Here is a 14,714-nt window from a genome sequence, read left to right as displayed (position 1 = left end):
GCAAGGGGGCTTCAGCAGCCCAGGCCTAGGGCACCCTTAGCCTAGGCTGTGCCCACTCCCTCATACATGGAGGCCTTCTGGCCTTCTCAGCTGTGCAGGAGAGAATCTAAGGAACCTTGCTTCTTCTGGGCTTCCGATATAGAAGCAATTACCGAGGAAAATCAAGGGGAGAAGTTGTTCCCCAAACCCCATGGCTTACCCACTGAGGCATCACAGAAGGCTTCCAGGGTTGCCATGAGGCCACAGCAGCCTGATGATTTTCAGGTGTGAAGAGGTTTATTTGAAAGCTGTATACAAATTTCGGATTCTCTTCCCTAAATATAGCTTGCATGTATTTATAAATAAAATATAATTTTGCAAGCAAGCCCTAATCGATGCCCTCTACTCATTTACTCATTATGCCACGTGCCATTTTCTTGGTGCACCATGATGAGTAGGGTGGGAGAGGCCCCAAGTCATGAACCACGTTCCCATTGATCTCAAGTCTCTCTATTACCCAAGTCCAGTGCATGCTGCCTCCTTCCCCTGGAAAGCAGCCTGCCCAGCCCCTTTCAGCATCTCTGTTTGTCAAGACTTGCTCAGAAGTCACCTCCTCTCTGTTGCCCTCCCCAGCCTCCTGCCTTGAAAGGCTCTGCCCCTGGTGTCCCAATGCATTTCATGTGCCTTTATCACGACACTGCCTCTTCCCTTTGAGATCTTTGAGGGTGGAGATGCAATATGATTTTGTTTTGCATTCCACCTCCTCACATAGTGCTTGGCATAGGGCAGGGAGGCGGGGAAGGAATGGGAGGGGAGAGAAGAGAACCGGGAAGAAACGCCAGTCAGGTACGTGTGTATTTGTTTTGGCCTGTGTAATTTTATTGCTCTTTTAAAGCATTAAGTAGGTGATGTTTTTGGAGAAGAGTGGATTTATTTATATCTTTCCTTTTTATTATGCAGCATACCGGAAACATAAATAATAATTTTGAAAATATGAATATAAGAATTGACAATATAGTTCTGCTGGATGAGGCAGGAAGAAGAAACCTTATGGATTTCAGTTCTTCAGGAATAGACAAAATAGACTATGGTGCCTTCATGGCTGCGGTATGACCCATATGTTCACACATGATCTTTTGGGGAAAAGTTAGGGCATCGTGTGTGTGTGTGTGTATGTATGTATATATATATATATATATATATATATATATATATATATAAAATATTTTTTTGTTTGTTAGTTTTTATTTTTGTTTTTTTATTGAGATGAGATTCACTCAACATGAAATTAACTCTTTTACCAAGTGAGCAGTTCACTAGAATTTAGTATAATCACAATGTTAAATAACTATCATCTCTATCTAGTTCCAAAGAACCTTCATCACCCCAAAAGAAAGCCCCGATCCCATTAAGCAATTGCTCCCCATTTCCCACTCCCAGCCCCTGGCAACCATCGCTCTGTGTTCAGTTTCTGTGAATTTACCTATGTTGGATATTTCATATGAATGGAATCATACAGTATGTGACCTTTTGTGTCTGATAACCTTAACTGGTCTGTTTCATGTAGCCCAGGTTTTTTGAGATTCATGTACATTACAGCATGTATCAGTATGTTATTTCTCTTTATGGTTGAATACAAATAATACTGTGTGTATAAACAAGGATGCAGATGTGTCTCTAGCCTTAGTTTATGGTTGTGGACTCATGTTCACTCTGTTGCTTATTAAAATGCTGTTAAGGTTCAAAAATCCCATATCCATAACACAGCTTTTTACACCTCTTTTGTAGACTGGGAAAAATCCCACAAAAGTGAATCTTTTATCATTTGCAAATGATCTAGAAGTAAAAGCCAACCATTTGGTGAGTTCAAACGGTCCGGTTCAAGGCTGTCATTGTTGTAGATGTGAAATGTCAGTACCGTTCTTAGAGAAGCTATGGGAAGAGGTTCCTTGTACCACAAGTAACCCTTGTTTAAACACGCCGCTCTGTGCATGTTAAAAGTTCCCATCAGCAGCCATTGCCACATGGCGCCACAGTCCGTGAGCGTGTGAAGGTTCCCAGGGCAGCTTCAGGGTGCAGGCTCTTCCCAGCCTCTGCTCGTGGTGCTGCTGCCCTCACTGCTTGAGCACCGGACCTGCTTTCACTCCATCCACCCCTCCACTGCCAAACACCTGTGCACACATTTTCTTGCAATGTAGGGAATGGTAACTGAGGACATGGGAGGGAGATCCCGTTTGGTGCTTTGCATCGCCAATAATGAGCGGATAAGGGAGGGCAAAGACACCATCCAAGCCCCATAAGCTTCCCCATTACCAGCTTCTCTGCTGGTTGGTGACTAATGGCTGTAACTGGTCCCTTTCACAAAGCAGCAGACCTGGACTCTGGGGGAAGACCAGGATTTAAATCCTGAGTCAGCCTCTTCCTAACTGTGGGAACTTAGGCACAATATTTCACCCCATGTGCCTCAGTTTCCTCATCTGTTAAATGGAGGCAGTAGTAACGCTTGTTAGACGTTACTATACTAAAAACGATTTAAGTGTGGGTTAAATAAAATTTCTCAGTTGATTGAGCCTTGGTTTTCTCATCTGTAAAATGGAGCTATAGCTACTGTAAAGCGGCTTTACAGTGGCTTTATTATGGTGAAGTGAGAGAGAGAGAGAGAGAGAGAGAGAGAGAAGGCAGCCTCAGGCACTCAGCAAGAACCGATGCGGGTGGGTTATTGTTGAGAGTTCATGGTTTGAAGGAGGGTGTCTTGGCACTGTCCCTCCAACTTCGTCATCATATAAGAAGGGCTGCATACTTCTGTCCTGATTAGAGAGAGCGCTCCAGAGTCTGGAAACAGGTACTAATATTTATTTACTTTATTCTCTTTGTAGCCCCCAGGAAATTTGAAACAGACCCTGAAAAATAATGCAGGAATCTTAAGAAATATTCATCGTGACGAAATCATTCCTTTGCAAAAATTAATGGTAACAATCAACAACCTTTGATATTTCGCTGTGACCTGGGCAAACTCTGTTTCACCTAGCCTAATGATATATCGATATGTCGCGCGTAGGTCAAATTTGGTTGACGCCAGGCTAAGAAATTGAGCTATTTTTAAAATAGATGATAGTAGCTGGGCTTTGAAGAGGACACATTTTCAATTTTCACCACAGATTTTCTGCCTCTTTGTTGCCTTTTTCCATTTGAGTGTGCACAGTTATTTTAAATCTGTGCTTGCCTCCTCTGTTTTTCTCTCGTTTCCATGGCCTTAAACAGGCTCCCCTAAGCCATGCAGCAGCTGAAGTGCTGGACTCACTCTTACTTAGTTTATTTTTATCAAACTCTCTGTCTTTACACCCTGCCATGAAATATGTGAGGCCAGGCGATGTCCTTCTTTCCACGTTCATTTAGCTCTACTCCCTGTTCCGATGTCCTTTGCCCCTCTCTTCCGTCCAGCTTTCTCACTCTTCCTGTCTTTTCTTTCCTCTCTGCCTTCCGGCTTCTTTCCTAAATGCCAGAAAGGCAGTTTGTAACAGAAAGAACATGGGCTCTGGAGTCAGGCCGACCTGATTTCAAATCCTGCTTCTGCCTCTCCGAAGTCTTGTGGCTTTCGGTTTTCTCATCTAAAAATGGTGGGAAGGGTCCTTGCCTCACTGTTAGCTGGCTCTTGGACATGAAGGATCTGACCTCCCAGAGGGACTCTGCAAAAAGGAGCCATTATTACTATGCTTGCATATGGGAGGGTCATGTTTGCAGTTGTCAAGGGGAAGACTGCGTGGGAACCAGGTTACAGAGTCAGCCTGCTGAGGTTTGAAGACGCTTATTCGTCCATTTGACTCCACCTTCAGAATCTTCTAGAACTAGTGTTTACCATCTCTCTCTTCATTTTTCCTCCTGCCTTTCTAATTCAGTGGAGTATTCACAAAGTCCTCCTCTACAATTTTCTTACATGGTGTGCTGCACTCACCACAGTTCTCTCTCTGCTATACTTTATGCCTAGCACAAATATGTTAACATTTTAAGCTGGTGTTGACATGTTCCTTACATGCTTTCCTTCAAGTAGACACAGGACTCCTCGGCCTTTTCAGAGTTGGGGCAACCTACAATTAGGCAAGTTGTTCTGTGGATGTGACCTACAATCTAAACCAGAGGTTAGCAAACTGTGGCCCTGAAAACTGCAGCCCGTGGGCCCCCTCCGGCCTGCTGCCTGTATTTATTTATTTATTTACTTATTTTTTTATTTTTTTATTTTGGCCACGCCGTGCGGCATGCGGGATCTTAGTTCCCTGATCAGGGATCGAACCTGGGTCCCCAGTAGTGGAAGCTCAGAGTCCTAACCACTGGACCACCAGGGAATTCCTCTGCTGCCTGTTTTTACAAATAAAGTTTGACTGAAACACAGCCAGGCCCACCTAGTTGACAGATGATCTGTGGCTGCTTTTGGCTACAAGGGCAAAGTTGAGAGATTAGGACAGGGTATGGTCCACAAAATCTACAGTATTTACTATCTGGTCCTTAACCGATAAAGTTTGCCAATTCTTCATCTAAACCATGCAAATTAAGCCACTCTTGTTGAACAGGTTTTACTGTAAACAATGCCTGCCACTTTGAGCAAACCTGATTCAAAAGAGTTTTGTGGCTACCTTACACATGGTGTGCTGCCCGTTGAAGCTCTAGAATGTGTATCCCAATTTTCTTCTTCAGCTTTTCTTCTACCCAAATATGTGAGGTTTTCTTCTACCCAAATATGTGAGGTGCATATTGTTCCTCGTGTTCTCGAATGAAACTATTACAGAGTATTACTATTACTAATGATACTATTACAGAGTAAAGTCGGATTTGATGGCTGACTTATGGGTTGGGGGGATACAAAGCATGTGATCTTGCAGCTTCACGTTACGGTTCAGGAAATATGATCTGTGTTTATTCACCAGAGTGCTGTGCACCAAAAATTGAAGGAGCTTCAACAGAAAAGCAGTGGATTGGGGGTAAGGATTTGTTTTCTTTCTCTATCTTGGGGTCTTGTTACAAAAGCACACACAGACTTTCAGAGATGTTGGGTTTTGCAGGTACTTTAAGTAAAATCAAGTCTCAGTTATCCACCCATTTTAAACACCAAATTGGGTTTTCCCACCCTCTCCTTTCTGCAAGGACTTCTGTAAATGAAGACCGCATCCTGGCATGTTATGTACACAGGAGAAAGCTGTTTTTGGATGTGTAGGATGCAAGTGTAGGTGGTACATCGGTCACTTTTACAGAGATAATTCTGCTTGACAAACAGCCTCCAAATCTCAGTGCCTTCCACACACAAACCTTCACTCTCACTAGAAAACCAGTACAGTGCCACCCACCATCTGTGTGCCATTGGCCAAAGCAAGTCACAGAGCCAAGCTCATCATCATGGGGTGGGGACGTATACCCGTCTCCTGGGAAGCCAAGCCAGGGAAGGTGTCACCAATCATGAACAGCTAGTAGAGTCTTAACTAGCAAGTCATGGGGGTGTGGGGCTGAGTTAACAGTACTCGCATCAATATACAAACTGTCTGATGAAATTCTTTTATCACTTGATACCGTGTCGAGCGTTGCTTTGTTTTCCAGGTGAAAGTGGCCAATATCATTCTCTTTTTGGATTCTGCTCAGGACTTCATCACAAACCGAATCTCCACAATTATTGCTGAAGTAAGTGGTTATGCCAATAAGTGGGTGTGTGACCATAACTGCATGATCACAGAGGATGGTAGAGTCATTTTAATGGCTTTATTACTCTTTGATGTCTTTCCAGGAAAGTAAGAAGTATGGGAATACGATAATCAGCTACTTCGAACATTATCTGCAGTGGGTCAAAATCTCTGTAAGTGGTTTATCGTTGATGAACATAAGGGGGCTGTGTCTTGGGAGAGTCATTTTCTAGGATAAAATCAGGAGGAAATCAAATTAAATTCACAGAAATTAGACAGAAGGTAAGTAAAAGGACCTTGAACGTAGGAGCCACAAGTGGAGGCACCATAAGACTCAGCACAAGTGTGTCCATGCCGGGCAGCTTCCCGGGCCTGCCCACCACGGACAGCATGCCCCTTGCATTCTCCCCCGGCTCCCTTTGCTCATTGCTGGAGGGATTCTGGTCTCCTCGACTGTGTCTCCCCTGGCAAACCGTGAGCTCCTTACGTTAGAGTCCATTTGCAGCCGTGGTTTGTACACGCCCTGGGCAGCACTGAACCTGCTATGTCATTGGTGTATTGGTCGACTAGGGGGCTTAAACAACAGGAGCTTATTTTCTCACAGTTCTGGAGGCTGGAAGTCCAAGATCAAAGTGTCGGCAGGTTGGTTTCTTCTGAGGTCTCTTTCCTTGACTTGTCGGTGGCCGTCTTCCCCTTGTGTCCCCACGTCGTCTTCCTTCTGTGTCTGTGTCCAGATTTCTTTTATAAAGACACCAGTCCTATTGGATTAGAGCCATCTTAGTGACCTAATTTTACCTGAATTCCCTCTTTGAAGACCCTATCTCCATATACAGTCACACTCTGAGGTACGGGAGGTTAGGACTTTGACATGGGAACCTTTGGGGGACAAAATTCGGTCCATAAAGTTAAGTCTCCATGAATAAATCAGTAGAGAGAAGTGGAGGAGCAGAGTGAAGTTTCCAGTGGCGCACGCAACCGATGGAGAATTATAGTACCTTTTCTCCACACCCTCCCCAGCATTTATTATATGTAGACTTTTTTTTTTTTTTTTTTTTTTTTTTTTTTGTGATACACCGGCCTCTCACTGTTGTGGCCTCTCCCGTTGCGGAGCACAGGCTCCGGACACACAGGCTCAGCGGGCATGGTTCACGGGCCCAGCCGCTCCGCGGCATGTGGGATCTTCCTGGACCGGGGCACAAACCCATGTCCCCTGCATCGGCAGGTGGACTCTCAACCACTGCACCACCAGGGAAGCCCTATATGTAGACTTTTTGATGGTAATCATTCTGACTCGTGTGAAGTAATACCACACTGTAGTTTTGATTTGCATTTCTCTAATAATGAGCGATATTGAGCATCTTTTCATGTGCCTGTTGGCCATCTGTATGTCTTCTTTGGAGAAATGTCTATTTAGGTCTTCTGTCTTTTTGGATTGGGTTGTTTGTTTTTTTGTTGTTATTGAGCTGTATAAGCTGTTTGTATATTTTGGAAATTAAGCTCTTGTTGGTCACATCATTTGCAAATATTTTCTCCCATTCCGTAGGTTGTCTTTTTGTTTTATTTATGGTTTCCTTTGCTGTGCAAAAACTTTTAAGTTTAATTAGGTCTCATTGGTTTATTATTGCTTTTGTTTCCATTACTCTAAGGAGAGGGATCCAAAAACTATTGCTGCAACTTATGTCAAAGAGTGTTCTGCCTATGGTTTCCTCTAGGAGTTTTATAGTATCCAGTCTTACATTTAGGTCTTTAATCCCTTTTGAGTTTATTTTTGTATATGGTCTTAGAGAATGTTCTAATTTTATTCTTTTACATGTAGCTGTCTAGTTTTCCCAGCACCACTAATTGAAGAGACTGTCTTTTTTCCATTGTATATTCTTATCTCCTTTGTCATAGATGAATTGACCATTAGTGCATGGGTTTATTTCTGGGCTTTCTATCCTGTTGCATTGACCCATGTGTACCCTTACCCCACTTTTTATAAAACTAACAGTGAAAAAGCCTGTAAAGAGAGTGTATACGGTTGTTTGAGCTTGGAGAAACATAATGTTATTAATATGGGCTGCCTTGTAAGGTAGAGGTGGAAGAAAAGGGGGAGGTGAGCCAACCAATAAAGGAAAAGAAATAAGACACACTCCCCACCCCAGGAACTAGCATCTAGCTTCTTGTACTTACTCCAGAGTTTTTTGAATGAATGAATATAGTTTTCTTAAGCTAATGGGATTGGAGCATCTGTCTGTGATTCATTAAACTTGTTTAGTCTTACCTCAGTAATGAGTACTTTGCTTTCTGTCTTCTAAAACGGAGGTCAGCAGGTCCTGCCATTTTTGTAAATAAAGTTTTATTGGCACACAGCCACACCCATTTGTTCATATATTGTCTGTGGCTGTTTTCGCCCCACCATGGCAGAGTGGAGCAGTTGCGACAGATACATCTCAGCCGAGCCTGCAAAGTCTAAAATATTTACTCTCTGGCCCTTTATAGAAAAAGTCTGCCAACCCCTGTTCTAAAATGTAGACTTATTCATTACCTAACTTTCCACTTTCTCCCCACATCCTTTGTCAGACTACAAAGGCGGCGGGTAAGAAACTCAGACTGAGGCACTGTGCTGACCACATATACTCTTTAAGTCTCTGCAGAGTCCAGCAAGATACTTTTCCAAATAACAAACCGGGGAACTAAAAACCAAGGCTCAGAGAGAATCGGGGTCTTCCTTTCAAGTACATACTTTTTTATGTCGTAGAACTCATCCATAGAAATCAGCCATTAGCTCCATATCCAGAGGGCCTAAGGATTCTTTTTGTGAACAGGCCAGAAGTGAATAGGGTGTTTAATTTTATTCTTGTGGAATTTTGTGGGTGTGGCTCCATCTAAGTTTGCCTGTTTTTCTTACTCCCATAGATCACTGAGCAAATGGCAGCCTGCAAACCAGTGGCCACCGCTCTAGATTCGGCTATTGATGTCTTTCTGTGCAGCTACATTATTGACCCCCTGGTAAGAATTTCATCTTTCAAAAGAAGAAAACACAGTAAACTCATTATCTTTGATTTTTTTTTTTTCAGATGGTAGGTCACACTATAATATAAAATAGGTTTCTGCTTGGGTCTGTTACAGTTGTAGAATCCAAGACCTAAGATCTAAAATGTAGATGAATGTGTTCTGACACTAATAAGCTAGAAAAGTCAAAGTCCTCGCTGCATATCTTCATTCCTTACTTGAATTTTATTTACAGAAGTCAAGAGACCCTCATGAAAAAAACTGTGTGTCTGAAATAATTAGAAAGGAACAGCACTGGTGTGCAGAGTGCCAATATTCCAAAGGACTCTTAGTGCAGCTATATATGTAACCCTAAAGCTATAGCAAACTTAGCTTAATTTTTGAGTTAACAGCCCTTTAAGATGTTACCATTGGGCTGGTAAGTTCCAGTTAACCAAGTTTATTCCTCAGCTCTGTTCACTCCTCGATATACACTGACTCTCTCCATGAGTCAATCCTCTCATTCCCTTCACTTAAAGCACCTCAGTGGCTCACTGTTAATATCACGGGAAGGATCAGGATCCTTAATGTCATGCTCTAGGCCCTGCATGATTGGGTACCTGCCCATTGGCACATTTTGTACTATTTGATCACTTTTCTCACTGTGCTTCAGTGTTTTCTTTCATTTCTTTATATACTCCAATAAAGATGTTTAAAAAAAAATCTAGATTTCCCCACCCCAGGGCCTTTGCATATGCCAGTTCTGCTGCCTAGAAATTAGACACAAGCTCCTTCTCCCTCTGTTTCTCTCTCATTCTTCCCCTCTACACCCATATCCCACCTAGCTGACTCCTCTAGGTCTTATAATATAATGGTTGAGAACACAGACTCTGAATTCAAATTCCACTTCTACATTTTCTGAACTCCGTGACGTGGAAAAATTATTTATCTTTTCTGAGCTTCTTCACCTTAATAGGGTTGTTTTGATGGTTCAAAGAGAGACTACATGGAAAGCCCTTAACACCTTTCCTGGTACATTAACACACTCCACAAATGTTCGCTGTTATTAGCTGTTGTTCCGTTTTCGGGTCCTAGCTCAAACATATCTTTTTTTCCGGGAAGGTTTTTCTGATCTTCCCAACTACATTTGGCTCCCTTTTGTACACTCCCATGGAACTTTCTGCTTTTCCTGTAGAGATGTTTTTGCTGTTTGTATTGTACTTTGGTGTGGCTCTTTGGTAAGACCTGTCCCCCGCAACACACACTAGACTCTGAACTCCGTGAGTGCGAGCTGTGTGTTCACTGCTGTGACCCTGTCATCTGGAGTGTTGTCTGGCACAGGCCATAAGGATGATCAGATAGCTGCCTGTCACGGTACATTCAGATTGCTCTGTCCGTCCATCTCTCTGTTCCATTATCACTTGTCTCTCTGGGAGGGACTTTTGTACCTGGATGGAAATGATCCTCATACTTTCCCAGCCATGCAGATCCCCCGCCTTGGTCTCCTGGCTGCTTCCCCCCCCTCCTGACTTTGTACCCTTTTGTCTGCTGCTTGGAGCCCCTGCTTAATCAAAGCCCTCATTAGGGGACCCCTAGGTTAGTTAGGCTGGTTCCTTCTGAACTGCTCTCCTTGCGCCCAGTCTCCATTGCCTGCCGCAGCCAGTCAGATCACCCAACCAGCAGGTGCCTCTCCAAAACCATCGGGGACCACTGGAGGGGAGGCCTGGAGGATGCTCAGGAAGACTGTAGGCTAGCGCTTTGTAGCAGGTGGTTTAAAGAGTAAGGAAGAGTTCTGGCCTTTGGCTCAGCCAGGAAAATAGACTCCTGGCTGGCAAACATGTTTCTTTTATATCTTGATTGTACCCAGAAGGAAAGGAATGGTTGTCATAAAGCTCTAAGCCTCTCAAAGCAAGGTTGAAAGTGTAGAAATCTACCAATAAAAGAATATGTGGGAAAGGAGAACAAATTTACTGAAAATTCTGGGCCAAGTGATGCCACTCTGTCCAACACTAAACTCAACCAGGAACAGAGCAGAAGCGCAGTGGCCGAAACATGAGGGTCTGGGCGGTTGTTTTTATGTCCGAGCTACCTTTTACCTCCCAGTGGGCTGGGGAGGGCTGCTCTAGTGTTACAGGGTTATCCTAAGGCAGGGGCCGCAGACTTGAGCCTCTACAAGGATCTGGAAGGTTGTAGATTTACAAAACAGGCCAAGACCAGATGCTGGCTAGTGTCTGGTACCCACAGAGCCATACTGGTTGTGCACAGCCACCTCTGTTCTGATTGGTGGGTCAGGTTAAATAATGTTGGGTATCACCCCTGTAAGAGCTAGTGGTATGGCCTGCAACAGACTGAGGACAGATACCCCTCTTGAAGGAAGAACCATCACTCAGCTCCAGCTGATGTTGCCTTGTGGGAACGAGGGCTCAGCATTACGAGTTCCGACTTGAGACTTTTAGAGAAAAGACATAAAGCCAGGTTTCTGTGTGACATCTGACTTAGGAATATAGGCAGCTGTCTTTTAAAAAATACTTTAACATTGCTTTTTAGGCAGAACAGGATTGAATTCAGCCCATGACCATCCTTAAAGATTGGTTCAATTCATCATGGAACGTTTGTTGGGGGCATCGTTATGTACCAAGCATTGCATCTGTTTTCTTCACACAGTAGTGTTATGGGATGAGGATGCTGCCAATCCCACTGTTCAGAGGCAGAGCAAAGCCAGGAAGTTTAATGAACCACCCTCACATCAAAACAACTCAGAGAAGGATCTGAGCTCAGGCCTGCAGGCTGTCCATGCTCTTATGGCTGGCCTCAAAGCCGGGGGCCATCTAGTGGGATGGTTAGCTGTTGTTTGGGGGTGTCCTAGATGCTAAACCTTGCTTCAGCACTTGCTGCCTCTGTTCCTCATTTATAAAATAAATACGACAATAGGATCTATTCAAGGTTTTCAGAAAGATGGAATGAATTATAATAATAGGTAGCACTTCACACAGTGGCCAGCTCATCTTAAGTTCACAAAATTAGAATCCATTAAAAAAACTGCAAAATAAAGTTATTTTCCCCAAGCCGGTGTTGTTTTCCATTTCCCATCTTCAAGCATCTAATCCTCATGATTTTCCTTTTTCCCCGCAGAATTTGTTTTGGTTTGGTATAGGAAAAGCTACCGCATTTTTACTTCCGGCTATCATTTTTGCCGTAAAGCTGGCTAAGTACTACCGTCGAATGGATTCTGAAGATGTATATGACGATGAGTAAGTAGACAAGAGGCTGGGGAATCATTTTCTAAGTGGCGCTACCTTCCGAGCACTTGCTAAAGAACGGCTCTGATGCGATTAAACTTGATTTTTTTTTTTTTTATGATTACAACTATATGACATTCTTTTTTTAAAAATTTATTTTTTTATACAACAGGTTCTTATTAGTTATCCATTTTAAACATATTAGTGTATATATGTCAACCCCAATTTTTTTTTATGATTACAACTATATGACATTCTTTTTTTTAAATTTTTTTTTTATACAGCAGGTTCTTATTAGTTATCCATTTTATACATATTAGTGTAATAGGTCATCCCTATTCAGATGAAATTTTTATACTGGTTTTCTTATGCTTATTTTAACTTTTTTTCCCCTTGCTTAATCGTCTCAGCTTCCTTAATCAGCCTTCTTATTTCTTTTTTTTTTTTTGCGGTACGCGGGCCTCTCACTGTTGTGGCCTCTCCAGTTGCGGAGCACAGGCTCCGGACGCGCAGGCTCAGCGGCCATGGCTCACAGGCCCAGCCGCTCCGTGGCATGTGGGATCTTCCCGGACCGGGGCACAAACCCGTGTCCCCTGCATCGGCAGGCGGACTCGCAACCACTGCGCCACCAGGGAAGCCCCAGCCTTCTTATTTCTTGTTTGCAGTTCCTCTGTCTCAGGGACTTGGCACTTTACTTTATAACTGTTTTTACTAGTTTTCATTTTGGCTCCGTGGTCCACCCTTCACTCTGTGCCTGGTGAACTTGTATTCAAAATGTGCTCATTCTGACTTCATTTACCTCCTTCTTAATATGTGTTTCTCCTGAATTTGCTTTTTCAGCATCTGTATTAGAGTAAAAAGGTGGGGGATGCAACTGTTGAGCTGTAATTGTAATTGAAAAATCATTCTATCTCCTTTTTTGTGTTTTATAGTGTTGAAACTATACCCATGAAAAAAGTAAGCCTTTTCTTTTTTAAGCCATATTTCTAAGGTGGGACTGGGGAGGGCTTTATTATTAGATGACAAACTTTTAAAACTAAAATAATAACATTAAATTACATAACAACAACAAATATGCCCGGATAAAAATAAATGCTGACGCCTCTTAAAATGAGAGCTGGCACATGGAGAATACCAAAGACATCCTTGTTGAATGAATGAAAATCGTCTATGTTAAATTTATTAATATATAAAATGTTTGTTTGGATCTTTGGTTTTTTAAAGGGAAGAAAATGTAAATATACTTTTTTACTTTCTTTATAGATTTAACAAATTGTTATATACTTTTTACGACCATTACATTGTCTTTGTAATCCATGATGTAAATGCTTCATCTTAGAAATAACATGGTGTTTTTGGTGCATTTATTTTCGTTACAGTATGGAAAGTGCTAATATTGGTTCTCGTAGACATCAAGCCTCCAGAATGGAAAATGCCAATATTGGTTCTCGTAGACATTGAGGCACCCAGACAAATTGAACAAAGTTTTTAAACAGCTCCAACTGCATGAGTTCATGACCTGCAGCATCTCCAAATATTGGGAAAGAAACCTTCTGTTCAGGAGCTTACAGAGTTCAGTGAGGTCACACGGAGTACGCACTGACCAGCCTAAGAGTGGAAAGCGCACACGCCTATTTTTTAGAAGTTTTGCTTTAATCATCTGAGCCTTCTATGAAAATTTAAATATGTAAAACATTCATGAATTCCCAGTTTAGCCTTTGGAGCAAGACAGGAATTTGGGCACATTTCATCCAATGGGAACTTCGACTCCTAGTTAGACAAAGTCCAGAAAATAGCAGATCTGTGTGTAAACAATAAAAGAATGATTTCAGAATTATGACTCTAATCCTCTTATTGAAAAATAGATCTAAACTACAGATATCAATGAAGTCTCTGTATTATTTTCTTAGAGCGGCTGTAACACATCACACAAACTGAGCGGCTTAAAGCAATGTGTTGTCGAACTTTTATGGAGGCCAGAAGTCTGAAATCAACACGTCAGCAGAGTTGGTTCCTCTCAGAGAGCCTGAGGGAGAGTCTGTTCCGGGCCTTTCACCGAGATTCCGATGATTGCTGCCAATCCTTGGCCTTCCTTGGCTTGTAGATGTATCACTCCAGTCTCTGCCTCTGTCTTCACATGGAGCTTCCCTTTGTGTGTGTGTCCCAATTCCCCTTATCTCCTAAGGAGACCAGTCACTGGGTCAGGGCCCATCCTAAGCAAGAATGAGCTCACCTTCATTTCATCGTATCTGCAAACAACCTATTTTCAAACATTCACAGGTTCTAGGTGAACATAAATTTGGTGGCGGGGTGGGCGGCGGGGGGGAGATTACTCCCCCCCCACACACACAGTCACCCAACAACAATAGCAAATAGCCAAAGAGATAGAGAAGTGGACACGAAAGAAAGTGACACTGGACACACAGAAATTAAGGTAAATTACCAAAATCAGAAATGGCAGAAAATAAAAAAAATGTTAGTAGACATACACAAAATAGTGACTCATTCCCCTCTTAATTTTAACCTTTAAGATTTGTCTGTATCTAAGAGCACATTAATAACCCACTGCATGTGTCAATCAATTGTCTCTGCATCTAACCCAGTGATGCCAGCCCCTGCTACACAATGGATTCACCTGAGGGGGGATCTTTTTAAAATTACTGATGTTTGGGTCCCATCCCAAGAGATTCTTATGTAGCTGGTTAGGGATGTGGCTTGAGCATGTGGATTTAAAATGTTTCCCAGATGATTGTGATGTACAGCCAGGGTTGAGAAACACTGCCTCTGGTTAATTAAATCAGAATTTCTGAGATGTATCCCAGGTAATTCTCATGTGTAACCTGGGTTGAGAATTACTGAT

The 14,714-nt window shown here is 42.6% G+C and overlaps 1 protein-coding gene across 1 annotated transcript in view; it reads left to right on the top strand.

Moving 5' to 3' along the window:
* PROM1 (prominin 1) overlaps positions 1-13,737 on the top strand; it is a 93,346-nt gene extending 79,609 nt beyond the window's left edge. The window contains exons 15-24 of the mRNA XM_089911699.1: positions 940-1,086; positions 1,768-1,839; positions 2,856-2,948; positions 4,899-4,952; positions 5,563-5,643; positions 5,747-5,815; positions 8,541-8,633; positions 11,748-11,866; positions 12,787-12,811; positions 13,234-13,737. Coding sequence (XP_089767825.1) covers positions 940-1,086; positions 1,768-1,839; positions 2,856-2,948; positions 4,899-4,952; positions 5,563-5,643; positions 5,747-5,815; positions 8,541-8,633; positions 11,748-11,866; positions 12,787-12,811; positions 13,234-13,248 — 768 coding nt within the window. The 3' untranslated portion in view covers positions 13,249-13,737. The remainder of the gene's footprint in view (positions 1-939; positions 1,087-1,767; positions 1,840-2,855; positions 2,949-4,898; positions 4,953-5,562; positions 5,644-5,746; positions 5,816-8,540; positions 8,634-11,747; positions 11,867-12,786; positions 12,812-13,233) is intronic.
* The last annotated feature ends 977 nt before the right edge of the window (positions 13,738-14,714 follow it).

Source organism: Delphinapterus leucas, chromosome 5 (genome assembly GCF_059928025.1).
Source record: "Delphinapterus leucas isolate spDelLeu-1000000601 "Yukka" chromosome 5, BTC_Dleu_Yukka2, whole genome shotgun sequence".
In the NCBI taxonomy this organism is placed as follows: Eukaryota; Metazoa; Chordata; class Mammalia; order Artiodactyla; family Monodontidae; genus Delphinapterus; species Delphinapterus leucas.
This window is presented reverse-complemented; position numbering and strand designations above follow the sequence as displayed.